Source organism: Pezoporus occidentalis, unplaced genomic scaffold (genome assembly GCF_034315485.1).
Source record: "Pezoporus occidentalis ecotype Australia unplaced genomic scaffold, CSIRO_AGI_Poc_V1 ctg4, whole genome shotgun sequence".
NCBI lineage: Eukaryota > Metazoa > Chordata > Aves > Psittaciformes > Psittacidae > Pezoporus > Pezoporus occidentalis.
The window spans coordinates 23,394,089-23,410,930 of NW_026915724.1; the positions used below are offsets into that span (position 1 = coordinate 23,394,089).

General features: G+C 41.4%; 1 protein-coding gene across 2 annotated transcripts in view; it reads left to right on the forward strand.

Annotated features, from left to right (window-relative positions):
• Nucleotides 1–16,842, forward strand: part of GNAL (G protein subunit alpha L) — a 197,584-nt gene that overhangs the window by 176,333 nt on the left and 4,409 nt on the right. For both annotated transcript variants that reach the window (XM_062633033.1, XM_062633034.1), the window contains 6 exons: nucleotides 6,499–6,553; nucleotides 9,281–9,354; nucleotides 10,222–10,280; nucleotides 10,525–10,645; nucleotides 11,790–11,920; nucleotides 13,994–14,061. In XM_062633033.1, the coding sequence (XP_062489017.1) occupies nucleotides 6,499–6,553; nucleotides 9,281–9,354; nucleotides 10,222–10,280; nucleotides 10,525–10,645; nucleotides 11,790–11,920; nucleotides 13,994–14,061 (508 nt within the window). The remainder of the gene's footprint in view (nucleotides 1–6,498; nucleotides 6,554–9,280; nucleotides 9,355–10,221; nucleotides 10,281–10,524; nucleotides 10,646–11,789; nucleotides 11,921–13,993; nucleotides 14,062–16,842) is intronic.

The following is a 16,842-nucleotide window of genomic DNA, read 5'->3' on the forward strand; positions in this document are numbered from 1 at the left end:
CACAACAGTCAGCAGCCATGGCCAGGGCAACAAAATGAGATGGGTTATATGCTTCACTGTCAAGATGCTGAATTCCACCAGCAGGCATATGGTATGGACACTGGGACAGCAAAGTGCCCTTTACTTGTGTGTCTAGCGGAGAGCACCATTGCTGGCCTGAGACTCTTCCCAGTCTTATTGCTCCTCTCCCTCTGAAGCAAGCTCAGAGTGGCCAGTGCTGCCCTGGGGAGACACAGCTTCACCACAAGCTTTACAGCCCAGGATGCCACATCCTGGCTGCATATCTGCTGTCTGTGTTCCCTGGTGGGCTGGTGAGTGACCCACCTCCAGCTGCCTCCCATCCACATCCCCCCTCACCCCAAGCAGAGAGCTGGCCAAGTGCTTTAAACCACAAATCCTCAAACTTTTCTGGCCTGTTAACAAGCCAGGGGGTTTCAGGCATGACGGTACTTGTCTCTCCCTCTTAGCCTCACATTTAACCTCTTCATCTCCCGGCACAACAGTTGCCTTGCTGGCAAGACATGAGTTACGGGTGGGTGAAGGTACAGATAAATCCCGGTGGTTTTTTTGTAATCCCCAAGCAGCCGTTTTGCCAGCCCTGGGTGAGACAGCGTGAGGTCTGCTGGGAGGTTGGCAGGTCTTGGGAAAATACAGCTTCGACAACTGAAAAAAGGAGAAACAAGGTAAGTTCTGGTGATCTTTATTAAATTCAGGTTTCACTTGTATTTTAGCAAAATCTCGGGGAGAGATCCCGCTGAGCTTCTGTATTCAAACAGGTTCCAGAGAAGATGCCTGGGGTGGGATGCAGGCGGTGGGCTGGGCAGAGGCTGCCCCCTGCAGTCCCTACATGAGGGAGTGCAGGGAGGAGGACAGCATCTCCCTGCTGCCTGCTGTCATCTCCCTGCTTCCATGTGTGTCACACCCCACATGATAGTGGGTTCACCTTGATATTGAAATAAATGCTTTTTAGCTGCCAGGAGCAAAAGGGAGGTCCTGAGGATCTTAGCAGATACCAAAAACGTGTGACAAGCAATATCGAGACGTAGATTTCTAACCCTTTTGAAAGAAATGCTCTGTTACAGTAGGCTCTATTTCAGCATTTGCACTGGATATTTTCTTCGTAACAGGTTATGCAGCACTTGTCATTCAAAACTGGAGAACAGTGTAGGTGAGCCGGACTGGATCCAAAACAGGTTTCCGTCCTTCTCTTCCTCATTGTGCCTTTGCTACTGTGCTTATTCCTCATAAGAAGTGACTGCAGAGTGGTATAGAGGAAGAGAGGGGATAAATTCCACCAGTACATGGCAGCTGTGTTTAAAATATAGTAACTTTTTTAATTTGACAGAAAAATCCTTAACTGTTAAATTTTACCATCTTCTGAAGCATTACTGCTGATATTTTTGGCCACTTACTTGGCAAAATTAATCCTTTAGGGGTTAAAATAACACTGGGGGCTGTTTATGTCTTTCTCAGTTACTGAGAAGTATATCAGAATAACTTGAGGTTGCTTGAAATGCAACCATAGAACCTAAGGTATTGTCAAACCCAGAAATCTGTAGTTTCCTATTTCAGATATTGTAGGAAGAATTATTATTACAGGATTGTAATCCTATAGTTGATTTGAAATATATCTATTATTTATTAATCTAAAATACAGAAAGAAATAAGAGAAAAAGAATTTCAAATCCTGATGTTGTCCCTGGTAACTGTAATGGGAAGGAGGGGAAGGTATGTATTCTATTTCAGCTCCCTAGAGACCTGGGGTAGGTGTTCTCATTCTGAAATGTCCGCCTCTCCTGTGTCTTACTGCCACCCAAAGAGGATGGAATTCAAAAGTCCTGCTCCTGGATGGTTTCATAGAGTAGATAATGGTGCTTCTGCTGGGTTTTGAGCCCAGCTGAGGAGTTCAAAGCTCTTAATTGTCCATCACAAATGTGCATGTTTGCTGACCCTGACAACTTACATGAGGATAAATTTGAGATTCTTCAGTCTTACAGAGAATTTATACCTACAGCCTTAAAGACTTGCCACATTACCTTTTTCTTTTAAGGAGACAAGCATTTTGACATGGGTTTGATTTCTTGTTTTCCACAGCAACAAAGCCATTGGAATGTTAGGGTGAGAGCATGCAAAATGGTTGAAGTAGATTAAGATTTGTTGTGTAGTTCATTGTATTGATCTGTGGGTTTATCACTTCATCTTTCCAATTCGTTGGATGTCAAAATGCACGTACAAATATAGCATAGTATTTTTTGTGTCTGTCATATTATTCTCAAGACGTGATTTTTCTTTCAATTGTGATTTTGTTTGTGGGGTCAGAATATTTATCCAGAGCCACGTAGTGATCTACCCAGGGAGAAAAAGATTTTCATGTACGATTACCTCCCCTTTATTTGTGCATTTATGAATCCTTTTTTCAGAAATTCTTATATAGCTGGTACTGCTGCTCAAATTGCCATGGCTTTTACAGAGAATAATGCTTATTGATAGTTCCCACATGCACTGGCAGGCACATCTAAAACCTGTACTTTTGTGTTCACAGCTTGCATAATATAGGATTTAGAGATTGCTTGTCAAACTAAGTGTCAGCTGAGTTTCCTAGGAAACTACTGAAGATATTTATAAAACTACAGATCAGCTTAATAATAGATATAATAATGTCAGTAGCTCATTATTTTTTTTTAACTTTATCAGTCCATTTTTCTTTAATTTGTTGGCAAACCAAACCACTGCATTTCCAAACTGATGACTGAAGACCTTCCTTCCAGTATCTTGCCTCATTTGTTTAAGAAAACAAAAATAGTAGTTCATGCTGTTCCATGTAACGAAATGTAGAACACCCTACTGTAAAATTAAGAAGAACCTAAATGTCGTAAAATTATCAGACTGAATCCTTTATAAATAAAAGCACAATTGTGAAATAGAAATATAAATATTTTATCATATGTTACAGTTTTAGTCACAGTTGAATTGAATGCATGAGTTTAAAGTTCATTGCACATGCATGCAAAGCAATCACTGCAGAATTAACATAAATTCCAAGTATGGGTTTCTATAGAAGCAGCATAAATAGCAGACCTGTCAGTATTCTGAAAAGGCATAATTCTGTGAAAAATAATTTTATCCCAGGGCTGAAGAAAACAGGATCTAAAAAGAGAGAATAAGTGACACCAGTGTCCATTTTTACTCATTTTTCTACTATTGTGTTTTCCTCACGCTGATTCTTTGAGTGGAGACAGGAGCCTTGCCACAGTTGGGAGGTATCTTCCCAGTTCAAGCACTTTACATTGAAATTTTAGTCATGTAAATTTAAAATTTGCTGGTGTGTATATATATGTATATTTATAAAAGAATGTATATTGCACCACAGTGTAATAATTAGAGGTATTTAGGATTAGTAAAATTAACATTCTTTAGAAAGCAATTTCGGAAAGTGATTCTAGTTTTCCCATTCTAATAATACAGTAATGGGAATGAAGTAAATGTATTTAGTAATGAGGCAGTACTCACTCCTTACGTCATCTGGAATCCATTACCTGTACCTACTATGTACATTTGCCTGTCAGAGCTATTTTTTCATACTGTGCTAATTAGCCAAGTAAGGAGCTTATATGAAGAATATTCAAGAGCCAATTTTCTTTCCAAAATGTAAGAGTATAGCTTTGTGTGTCTTAGTGTCTAGAAATCTCAGTGCACTTCTAATGTAGTTGCAAAAGAAATATTAAGAAGCCTGTCCTTCACACACTGAAAAGGTTAATTTTCTGTAAAGCTACAAAATTAGCCAAGTCTTAATAGTGGTTGCGTGTTGATGTATTGGAGTTAGTGATATCATTGCTGCTTGACACAGTGGGGTGGCAGGTAAAACCTGGTAAATCATTGCATTTATTTAATATAGATCACATGTGGCCAGCAACCTTACAAGCATAAAACATTATAGCTGCTATGTCAAGTGATGTTTTTTTAAGTGCATGTTATTTCTCAGAGCGCACTCTCTCTTAACTGTAGTGTTGCAGTTCAGGGTATTTTAAATGGATCCTTTTACCAGGAGGAGGCTGACAATTTCTAAATGAAAGACAACTTGGGCTGGCACATAGGACATCTAAATAGGACTTACCTCATTCCCAGCCTTGCCTTGGATTATTTGCAGTGTAACACTGTGTCCTGGGTTCAGCAGTAGCAGTCATTTTTCTCCTTCTTGGTAGCTGGTGCGGTGCAGTGCCGTGTTTCGATCTCACGGAGGCATTTTACTGACATGACCCACTTGCGGCCGTCAGGGGCAGTGATGGTCATTACTCACTCCTCTGTTCCTTACCATCATTTGCCTGTTTGGAACAAGCAAACCTAACAACCAGTAGCCTTCCTGATGTGCTTGGTTTATAGGTGTGAGAGATGTGAATTGGCACTAAATACCGTGTTTAATCATTTTGGATAAATTCTGCCAACATCACCTTGATATGGGGAAACAAGATATATCATCTCTGATTTATGCATTACTTCCAAAAGGAAGCATTCTGCAAGAAAAACAGAGGTTCACCCTGTCTTGTGAGGTTTGTGATGAGCTCTTATTTGTTCAGAAAGACTCCCTTCTGCCTACACTCTTAACCAGAGCCCTTCTGTGTCAGCCGTGGTTGAGCAGCATTTTTTCCCCTGACTTCCATGCATTTATCGATCCTGAGCTTGCGCTGCCCACAGCAGTTGGCTAGCTCTCCCTCAAGATCCTGCCCATTTTCTGCAGGCTTGTTCAACCTGCACTCAGAGACTGCACTCAGAGACCTGGATTTACCCCTCTACTGACCTTTTATCCTCTTGAAAAGTGCATCCTTCAAGGCCCATTGGATCAAATGGTGAAGAAACTGGAAAGAAAACTTCGAAATGGACTTTGAAATACAGGAGTGCTGCCTCAACAGCTGTGTTAAGGAGAACTACTCTGTGTTTAGGAAGAGATGCAGCTCAGAGCCATTTTGGGTTTGGGCTTTTTTGCCGCCTTTTATCATCTTGTGTGCTGCAAGCGTGAGACGAGAGTTGTATTAATGATAGGTGCGCCAGTTAAAAATACATCGCTCTGCTCCAGTGTCTGCATTACCTGTGGGAGTAACTGCAGTTAAGCTTTGCTTAATCGATATTCTTAAGGGGATGAAAATCACCTGACATACAAGTTTTAAGAGGCAGCCATCGTGTTGTGCTAAACAGTGATGTTTTAAACAATATGCTTAGCCATCATACCTTGATCATCCAGAAAGAAAAGCTGGATATTCTAGCTGTAGATAGTTCATTTTGTTTCCTTGTTATAACAATGGAGGCTCAAAAAGGAAAAGTAGTATAAGCAAATATATATGCAGGGTATATTCTTTTCCCTTCAGTTCGTGTCCATGGGAAAGTGCTGTAACAGTTGCAAACAGGCTTTTAGGGGGCATTTTTTCAACTGGTCAGTGTGTGACCCCATGTTAACAGTGAGCCACATTGTAAGTCAAGAGTTCATGGGTTTTTTTGTCTTTCCCACTGCAGTTAAGTAAATGCCACATGCACACCCAAGTAAAATGAGGAAAAAACTTGCCAGTTGATAAATCTTGATAATATTGTAGCAGGATGAGTCAGCTGGTGGGATATTCACTGCCAAATAGGAAATAGCAGTGCAGAAATTCAAGAAAGCTTATGTCACACGGGCAGTCTGGGGAAAATGAGTCTGCCAGGCTCACATGTAAGAAACATAAGAAATGGGTGGAAGTCAGAACAGAGATCCTGCCTATTTTAGCTGTACCTATAAAAATCACATTTTTATGTCCTTAATACTGCCATTCTGACATATTCTGGGAAAGAATTAAAGCTTGAAAAAAATTTAAATACTTCAGGAATGTGGTTTCCCCCCTTTTTTCTGGTTCCCTTTTCTCTTGTTCTTCCCTGCAGCTGAAAGGTTTTGTTTCACTTTATGTATCTCACCGAGTTTTGGCAACATAAAGAGTTAGACTAGTTAACCCCCACTTCATGTCAGCTTTGCTTTTCACTACTTATGCTTTGGTTGCAGTGTGTAGGGCAGCATGTAGGTCCAAAGCTATTTGTATGTATTAACAAGCATTGCTGCAACATGACTGAGACTATAGTTAACATAACATTATGCTAAATAAAGGCAATCCTTCACCCCATTTTCTTTTTTGAACCCCAAAATCTTTTTTATGTTTGAACAATCATATGTTATGACACAGGTTAGTCTTGGTATTTTTTAGTGGACCTCCAAAATTATAACATTTAATTGTATTTGGACCACTTGTGGCTACTTCTTAACAGTAAGTGTAGAAGTGCTGTATTGAAACAAAGTCTGGGTAAAAAGTCTTGGCTCAGGAAGTGTAACCTCAGTCAGTGTAAGTAAATCATTGGACTCACACCTTTACCATTGGATTTATGTTTTACTTTGCAGCAGGAGTCTAAACCAGAAAAACTAGTGAAAAGTGTTACACTAGACAGTATTTTTGGTCTCTAAGTGCATGTTTGTTTTTCTTTCAGCTTTTTAGAAAGAATTGACAGTGTCAGCATGGATGACTACACACCTACAGATCAGGTTAGTATAACTAATGGGGTAGGGTCTGAACCAAGACTCCCATTCAAATGAATTCTTTATGTAATTGATTTTAGTCCCAACAGTAGCTGAAACACTGCTTAATGTACAATATCAAAATACAGTCTAGCAGTTTAACTAGTGGATATTCGAGAAGAAGAGGCTTTTTGATGGTGCAAGCTTGTCTTATACTGTTGCTATATGTAGGTCGGTGATTCCTGTAATCTCTTCTTCTTTTCCATTCTGCATCCTGCAAAGTGAAGGAAACAGAAAATATAAATGTAAAAACCTACGGTTTCCCTCACCAGCCTTTGCTACACAGAAGCAGTGTTTATTTCAATGGTGGAGGTGATGGTAACCCAAAGGGAGGCTTCCCCTGTCCCTCAGAAGGGCCCTTCAGAGGCAAGAGCCTACAGTGGATCTAGTATCCAAATCCCAGGAGAGCACCAGTGGCAGCAGCAGACCTTGTGGACTTCTCTGCGGTCTTGCAGACTCTTCTTTCCAGCCTGTGCCCATCTCCTGTGGGCAGGACAGTTTCTATTTAAGCCTTATTTAAAGGCAGTACACTTTTCCCCAGATGTCTTGATAAGAGTGCTCTAGTGACATGGGGATGTATTTCCCCAATACGTCTTGATAGAATTCTCTAGTGACATTCAGGAAAGTTAATGCTGAAGTGATGCAGCCTTAGAGTAATAAAGAGCTTCACCATGGTGCACAGCTTTGGCTGCCTTCCCTGCACTCAGGCTGTGTCGTTTCCTTCAGCAAACTTACTCTGAGGTTGTTATTTTTCAGTGCTGGTATCCCACCGTCATCTGGTAGTCTCAGCCAAGATTGTGTCATAAACTGCAACTACAGGTGGCAGAAGAGAATCCCTGCACTGGATAATTCAGTCTAACCGTGTGGGGTGTATATAACAGGTGGATGCTCTTAAAAAAATACAGTTTCCAAATCTCATTTTACAATCAGGGAGTGAAATTCAGAGGAATGAATTGACTTGCCAGAGATCGTACAAGACGTATGTGGAGCAGAGCCTGCTCCTTCAGACCTAGTTAAGGTCTATAGCCACAAATCTGACCATATCCTGAAATAGGAGGCAGTAAAAAGTAGTATGCGTTGTATCAGAAGGTGAAATGTGTATAGTTGACCCAATATAGGATCAATTATTAAAGCCCTCAAGGCATTTGCAGACCAGAGCAGTAACTCTGGGATTTACTTCATCTAGACCTCATGGTCTGATTGTAGCATTGATATCACTCCGCTGGAGAGGGAAGCCAGTGAAGCAAAGCTTCATTTTTGCTTTCATTATTTATGTTAGTGTTGGCCTGTTTGTTCTTGGGAGGCACAACTCTACCTGGAGCGGTCATTCATCATCTAGAAATCTTTCCTGATACTTCCTTTGGGAAGAAATGCCCTATGTCTCCAAACATCAGAAGTATTGGTATTTGGCAGGCAGAAAACTTCTGCTCTAAAGCTCTCTTTTGCTTTTGGATTTTCATCCTATTATACTGGATCAGTTGTCCTGCTGAATTAACTGGTAAAAATCACTATTTTCCTTTTTTCCTTTGCTTCCTTTAATTTTTTTCCACCATCCCCAAATAATGACTGTGTTCAACAACAAATAAATGTCAGCAAGTGACAGAAAATGACATTAACAAATACAATAACTAAAATAATTAAATCATTGGCCTTCAGCTTGAGTTCATGCAGCTCCCAGAGCAGCCAAGGTTTGCCAGCCACCAGAGTACTTGAAGCAGTGGATGGTAGGGTAAGGGAAAAGAGGCAAGCTGCGCTTGGACTCCACACTGACTGCCTCCTTTCCTCCCTGCTTCCCTCCCCAGCTTCCTTGCATGGCAAGGAGAGCTAAGCTAGACCAAGCAGCCCTTCCCTTGCCCCAGGAAGGGATTGCTTTCCAGGCAGGCAGACCTGGCAAGGGGTAGCTGCTCAGGGGTCTTACCACTGCCAAGCAGCCAGCAGCTTTCTCCAGCCTCTGGTATAGTTCTGCACCCACTGCCCAAAGAGCAGTGCTGGATAGTCAAGGTTAAAAATGCTGCTGGCGATGGTGATGGCACATGATTGCCTGAGGTATGCATCACAAATTGCTTCTGCCTACTTCCTCTTAAGAATCAAGGAAATCGTTATTTTTTAATTATTAAAAGAATGTTATTTAAGTTAGGAAGTATTGCTAGTCTGAAAAATAAGAAAGAAATGCCAAATTTATGTACAACTTAAATTCTGTTCCCCTGTGCTCTGTAATAGAGCTTTAATTACTCAATCACAAGCTATTATTTCGATAGGATTCCTGTCTCATTCAATACAAAAGAGGGCAGAATTAAGGTTGCCTGGGCAACTGTAAATCTGGAGTTTTCTAACACTTGAATACTTGACTTTACAACATGAATAACATTTTTCTTAGTTTTATGTAACTTCAGAATTCATTATCCCTGTCACATACATAATTGTGTGACCATTGATAGCAGGTTTCAGTGAGCAGCAAGGAGAACAGAGGTAGGGTCTCCTGCTTTCTGAGAGTGCACAAAGCAAATCGGAGATGGTGTTTGCATATATCCACTGTGTCAGTATGAACAAATGCAGGTTTAACAGTAAGTCTGATTGAACTTGAACATAATGGAACATTTAAGACTTTTCATGGAAAATAATATATCATGCTTTTAAAAACAAAATGAGGTTACAAAAGTCCTTGCTAATCAGCTTCTGTGTTCTCATTTCCAGGACCTATTAAGATGCAGAGTGTTGACATCAGGGATTTTTGAAACAAGATTCCAAGTAGATAAAGTAAATTTCCAGTAAGTCTGTTAGTAATAATTTATGAATATTATGCTAATTTTTAACAACTTACTTCAGATGTCTGTGCTCATGTACGCTTGGTATAGTAGCTTTCAGGTTGGAGTTGGCTTGTGTGGGTTTGGTTTTTCGTTCTCTTCCCACAGGTAAAAGTTGCCTCATGCTTTGCAAAAAGAGCTGAGATTAGTTATATTTGTTAGTGATGCCCTGTTGTGGTGTTACGGCTGTTTTTACTAACTGGTTCGTTGGTATAGCACAGTAAACTCAAACAATACTTCTGGGGATAAGATCTCTTAGAAATCAGTGGAAATGCTGCCATGAGTCAGACTTTGTACAATGAGATGAGAGTTAAATGTGCCCCTTCTTCCAGAGGGCTGCAAGCTCTGCATTTGTCCGTTTTACATTGTGTCTCTTTAAAACACCCACTATCGGGCTGCTTCCACTCTGTTGACCAGAAAGGTGGTGTCACTGATGAGGCAGAGCTGCCCCAGGTCCTCCTCCTTACAGAGACACACTCTCCCTGTTATCCTTCAAAATACTCTAAATCCTGCCCCTATTTGTGGTACGGTAGTTCCAACCTTACATTGCAGCACTTCTGTGGGCTGGAAAGGCCAACATTTGCCCTGGAAAAGAGTGTATTTCTCATTTCATGGGTTTAGTAGCCTTCTCCTGGTAGAGCAGAGCAGGTAGAGCTGTGCAGCTCTGTGACATGCAGCACAGCATCAGCAGATCTCTCTCACCTTCAGATGGTGTTTTACTGTCACTGTCCTTGGCACTGTCAGATGTTTAAACTGAACCCTCATGCTGCATGCTTTGTGTGACTTTCCTAGTGCACATAAGTGATATAACATCCTATGGCTTTTTAACAGCATGTTTGATGTAGGTGGCCAGAGAGATGAGAGAAGAAAATGGATCCAATGCTTTAATGGTAAGTAAAAATATTCCACATGCTTTACTTTGAACTTGCTCTCTGAGATGTGAGCAGCTTAGTGTTCATATTCACACAAAGTGTGTCACTAATACATGAGTCCAGTGTTATAGTGTTACTTCCTTCAGGTGTTTTTGGCAGTTTGGGGAGCAATGGCAGTGTTACCCCAAGGAGTATATGCTGGGGTAACAGAGATGTTATTTTCTCTCTTCCTTTCTTTCTTTCTTCTGTATGCTCTGCCCAGATGTCACGGCTATCATCTTCGTTGTGGCTTGCAGCAGCTACAACATGGTAATAAGGGAAGACAATAACACAAACAGACTGCGGGAATCCTTGGACCTTTTCAAAAGTATCTGGAATAATAGGTAAAACATACCTCACTTCCCACCCACTTTCCCCAGTTTAGCTACAGTTCAACCCCTTACAAAATAGGACTCTCCTTATTATATGATCAGATTGTTTATTCAGAAAATGCCCAGGTAGGGCCAGCTAGCAGGGTGTCCCCGCAGTGCCTAGCCCTCCCCAGTGGGGGCTGTGGCACAGGGATGGTGCACAGTGTTTTGCTGCCGCTGCCAAAATGGTGCAGAGCATGGGGACAACTTGGGAAGAGCAAGCTCACCATGCCAGCTGCCACAAGGGAAGCAGGGGAGACCCCTTCCTGGCGTCACTGTGCTGCTTGGCCAAGGCTGAGAGCATCCTCCAAATCACATTTTGTCTCCTCCTCAAGTGCAGCAGCAGGAGCAGCTTGCTGTTGGCGTTGCGCTCGATTCACTCAATACCCGCGTAGGCAGCCACTCTTGTAAGACTCGTCTCTGAGAGCGCTCAGCCTCTCTGCCTTGTGGGATGATATTTCAGATCTAATCTAATTGTAACTGCCATTAAATTGCCATTCTGCCACAGTGCATGTAAATTATAGTAGTGTAACCAAATAGCAATCCGAACAGGCTCCTGATAGAAAGTGAAAACAATATACAAAATAAGGTAATGAAGTTCTCAGCACATACCTATGAGGATGCTCTCCACTGGGAAGGGATTTAAGGTAGAGGGAAGAAAGATGTTGAGTACAAGTTACAGTGATGGCAAGGTATTAATTTGGGGACAAAAGAGAGATTGTTTTCTTTTGATCCAACACATGTCATACAGTCCACTCTAAAAGGCAGGATATCTCTGTGGATGAACAGTAGTTAAGACAGAGCATGTTATCCATTTCCCAGTTCACTTTCAAAAGGATAATTTAGAAAACAATCTTTAAAGACTGTTCCCTGCAGCAGTGTCTACCGTGGATTTTTATGAATGTATTTACAGGCCCTATAAATATACCCACTAGCACAGGTACAACCTAATTAAAACAAGAATTTAGGTCATCTTTTTTTTTCTGTTGCTAGAGGCTTCACTCTCTATCACTACTTCACTCTCTATCCATGCAGGAATAGGCAGTAAATTATCTGTTGAAGTGATATGTTTTTCTTGTGTCAGAGCTAACACAAACATTTGGTTTGGTTTTGACAGGTGGTTACGGACCATTTCTATCATTTTGTTCTTGAATAAACAGGACATGCTGGCTGAAAAAGTCTTGGCAGGGAAATCAAAAATCGAAGATTACTTTCCTGAATACGCACATTATACTGTACCTGAAGATGGTAAGGTTTAAACCACAACAACTACACAGGGATTGGACCTGCTGGCATAGCCCAGCCCATTGTTCCTCTCTCTGTCTCTCACACGCAGACTCACAAGCATAGGCTTGTGCAAACTGTTGGTCAGGTAAGGAGCATGCCAGCAGCATGCAGCTCGGAGATGCCCCAGCTCAAGCAGGGTCTGAAGAGGTTCTGGCTGTTGGAGGGATGTGGGGAGGACTGCTGGGGGCTGGCTGCAGAGCACCTGCCTTCCCTTGTTTTGAAGCAACCCACAGTCCAGGGAAAGCAGAGCTGCCAGGCATGTCTCTCCCTGACAGATGCTTCTGCCTGGGCCTCCTGCAGTGCTGAACTTTGTTAAGGATTCATTACACTTATTTTCCGGCCATTCTGCATCCTCCAACACTGTAAACTTCAGCCTTTCAAATACTGATGGGGAGCCCAACAGACAAGAGGGAACTTTAATGGAGGAAAACCACATCCATAAATACAAAAAGCTGTGACAATGGAGCGATTAGCTTGGGTTTGGTTTCTTATCATTTCAAGAACTGCAATGATTCCTGCACTGCAGTAACATAGTGTGTGAGTAGACTCTGATGTTATGCCAGGCAGAGGGCTTCCTAAACACCTCAGGTCAGTGTCTAGCCAAAGGGGTAACACTTGCCCTTCTTGCTCACTAGCCTCTGCCTACACTAATGTGATGTCCCCAGTGTAGTGCTTGCAGCCAGCTGCTGGAATAGGCTTTCATTCTCCATTAACCATCAACAACAGCCTAAGTAATAGAAGTGAAGATGGTAATAAGCTCTTTTCAGCTTTCTTCCGGGTCTGGAATTTCAGGAATGTGATGCTGAGTTTCAGGTGGAGAGGATAAATAAATAGTCCTAAAATCTGAGTTTACCTGGCACGAGTTTTATAATGCTAAGGACTTTCAGAAGAAACCTTCTGTCACCATCACCCAAATTTCCCTCTCCCAGATACGCACAGCATACGTACAGAGTTTGGGTAAATGTTCAGCATTTTTACAGTGAGCCAGTTGTCAGAATAAAGTAGCTTTATTCTGGTGTTTCTTAGCAGGATTTAACAGCAGATATCCAGACTGATCCAAAATACTCACACAGGAAGCAGCTCCCTATTCTTAACCTGTTCATTTAGTCTTTAGTTTCAGCTGACATTAAGGACAGCAGCACTGAACTCTCCAATGCTGCTGATGGTGCTGCTGTCCACCCCTGATGCTATAGATAAAAAATATATTTCCATATTCTAATAAATTCTGCTTTTTAGCATATTATAAGCATCTGATCTATTATAAGCATCTGATCTGGTATCTTGGATGAAGAGAAATCACACGGAAGGGAAATGAAGAGGTTATCTCTTCACTGTATTGTTTTTTACACTTATAGTTGTTACATGGCCTAGATAGAGATGACTTCATCCGCTGTCAGTACATGAGTCTCCTACTTGACAAGAATTTAATCTAAGGACCCTTGATGGGCAGTATATCTAAGTATTCTGCTGACTTGGGGCCTGGCAATAATATATTAGATATGTGTATACATGCATTAGATATATTCACATATATTTTTTTTATATATGTATGTATATATATTAAAATATCTTTTGATGCTGTTATTTTTTTCAGGTGTAATCTCGGATTAACCTTTTTTAAACCCAAATTCCTGCCTGCAGAAGCTTTGTTCTGGAGATGCTGCTCTGCAGAAACTGAACAGCTCAGCTGCTTTTTCCAGTTGTATTTTCTGATAAGAGTTAAACCATAACTCCCACTTGTTTGGTATCTTTATGAACAAACTTGTGGATCTGAGTAAGCCCCTTTATGATATGACCAATGACATTGTTGCAACGATTCCAGCAATTTTCAGGTTCCTAAAATACGTTGAATGTATGGTCAGGTTTTACAGTACCCTTCCATTGTAGAATTACCTATTGGGAATCTCCTGTGGATATTTAACATTGTAGTTTTGTGTTGAAGGACTGCTTCCTCCTTACTAGATCTTGTATTATGAAAAGTAGATGACTGTTTGCTTTTCATGTTTCTGATGTCACTTATTTTTAATTGAACAGCAACACCAGATGCAGGAGAAGACCCCAAAGTCACAAGAGCCAAGTTCTTCATCCGGGATGAGTTTTTAGTGAGTAATTTTGGTCTTATGTGTGATTCCATCATAGGAAATACTGGCAGATGGCGTAGTTTATTTAGGGAAAACTGATGGGGTTTTGCAGAAAGCTAGAGGAGAGGAGAATGTCTGGCAATTCTCTGACTTTTTTCAGCTGTCCATCTTGCAGTGCTTGCACATTTTGATGCCCATTTTATATGAAGTCACCTGCCCTGCTCAGTGTCACAGCAAGTAAGTGCTGGTGCTGAAATCAGTTGTGTGAGCTTCTGCTTGTTTCCAGCCTGGGTGTAGGTGCCAGCAGCCCTCACTTTCTATGCAGGAGGACAATGCCAATCACTATTCCCTTTGCCAGTTAGGGATATTTTCTGAGGTTGTCTTTACCTGTAAGATGCTGCAGGCTGTTGCCTTGAATGTTTATTTTGTGTATCAATCCACTCCATATTTAAGCATATAGGCTGGGTTTCTTTATCCAGCATTCCTCCAAGGGCTTTGGCAGTGGTCAGCTGGCAAGAAGGAATGAACAAAATAGTAGATCTTCTCTTTAAATGAGATTCCTGCTGTGCCAGGTAGGAGGCTTGCCTCACCCCAGGACTGGTGTCGTGGCCCTGCTGAGGAAGCATAAAACGTTTCCTGTCTGGTCACAGTTATTCTTGCAGCTAAGGTTTCCTCCAAAGCTGGAGCTGAAGGACTCTTGACCACGTTTTGCAGATGCAAGCAGTTTACCAGGCACACACAGCTCCTGTTGGAAACAGAGGGCTCAATCCAGTATCACTTGAGTGAAATCATAGAATCATTTAGGTTGGAAAAGACCTTTAAGATCATAAAGTCGGACCATTAACATAGCACTGCCAAGTCCATCACCTACGGCTTCACTCGTAGAGTTGTGCTCACAGTGTGAAGCAGTATCAGGGACCAGAACCAAAGGAGTTTATTCATCCTGCCCTTCTGGTACAGACTGTATGGATGTATTTGAGAGAGGAAATTTAATCATTAGAATTAATAATTTTAAAGTCATGATGCTTTTACAAGTATTGTTAGGATTTACAGCTGTTGCTGTAACAAGAAAGAAAGAAGGAAGCAATTATCTGTGTTCATACTTTGGGGATTTCCATTCACCATGGCACAGGCAGGGACACCTTCCACTAGACCAGGTTGCTCAAAGCCCCATCCAACCTGGCTTTGAACACTGCCAGGGATGGGGTAGCCACAGGTTCTCTGGGCAACCTGTTCCTGTATGGCACCACCTTCACATTAAAGAACTTCATAAATATCCAATCTAAATCTACTCTCTTTCAGTTTAAAGCCATTCCCCCTTGTCCTGACACTAGATGCCCTTGTAAGAAGTCCCTCTCCAGTTTCTTATAGGCCCCCCTTAGGCACTGGAAGCTGCTCTAAGGTTCAAGCCCAAAAGGCTGAGTTTTCAGAGACAGGGGTACAGAGGGTACAGGGGAGGGCTCTGATGCCCTTAGCCAGGTGCAAGGAAGATAAGGGGTGTATTTTCTACCTATGGCTTTCTTTGCTCTGCTTTTCACATTTAAGTCTCTTCATTTGCGACCTTTTCCTCGTTCCACTTTGTTGCATTTTCAGACATGATTCAGAGAAATCTGGTTTCATTCATTTGGAAGCTTTATTGCCGTTTTTATCATGGTAGCGGGATTGCATAAGGTGTAGATACGTGTGAAAATCACTACCATGGTGCTGCCCCCATATTAAAACTCTACCTAGCTGTGGGCACTGCTAGTGGCAAATTTAAAGCATGTAATTAGAAGAATTTTGGAAGTGGGTTAAATATAAACATATTTCCAACAACCCTTGGTGCACAGTAGCATATGAGTATGAGGAGGGCAAAATATATCAGCTTCTGATTTCAGGATTGATGTGCAGCATTGGGTTTTAGCAGTTTTACAGGGGATATTACGATTTCCCTCTGAATGGGTGCTAAGTAACACTACTGTTCAAAATGAATTTTGAGTAGGGGTGAAAATACTGCGTTTACGTTAAGGTGGGAGAATCCCAGTGCTGTTGGGACCAAAAAAAAACCTTACATTTTGAAAATACAACCTTTGGCATGCCTTACATGTAACCACGTGTCACCAGTACATTGTGGGCAACTTACTACATTAGTGGAATCAGTGCATGACAAACACAAGAACTTAGTGAAAGAACACTTATTTTACTGAAATACAAGAAAAAAATGGAACGTGGGGGTCAGTAGAGTGATGTGCTCCCTACTGCCCGCATCTGGGTGGCACTGAGAGCGTTCGTACATTACCCCTCGCTGTCAGCATGTAACGTTTAGTACTAGAAAGAGCTCATCAGAGTGGGAGTCTGATCCCCCTCTCGCATCATTACAGCGTGTAACTGCATGTTAACGGAGTTTCAGCATTTTGCCACCATTGCAGCAACCTTTTTTCTTCTTTCATTGTTGTACGTGCTTCAAATATGCTCTGAACAACTTATCCATCAATTGAATACGCTATTGAATTAACATTTTGCATGAGGGTAAGCTTTGAACTAGGTGTTGAATGTAGCTTAGTAAGGAGAAAATAATTGTTAGTATACATATGGAACACCCCCTGTTGAATTAGTGTTGAATATATAATGCTACTGAGGTTGCCTGGAAAAAATTGTAATTTCTTGTGGATCTAGTAATGTAAATCATGGCTTCTAAATGTCTGTAGTTTTGCATATTTGTAGCTGGAGGTATTTAAAAGGTCAATCCTGTGTGTAAAATAAACCACTGTATAAAAAATACATAGTGCAGCCAGAGAGAGAAAAAACAGTGTTTTGTTCAGC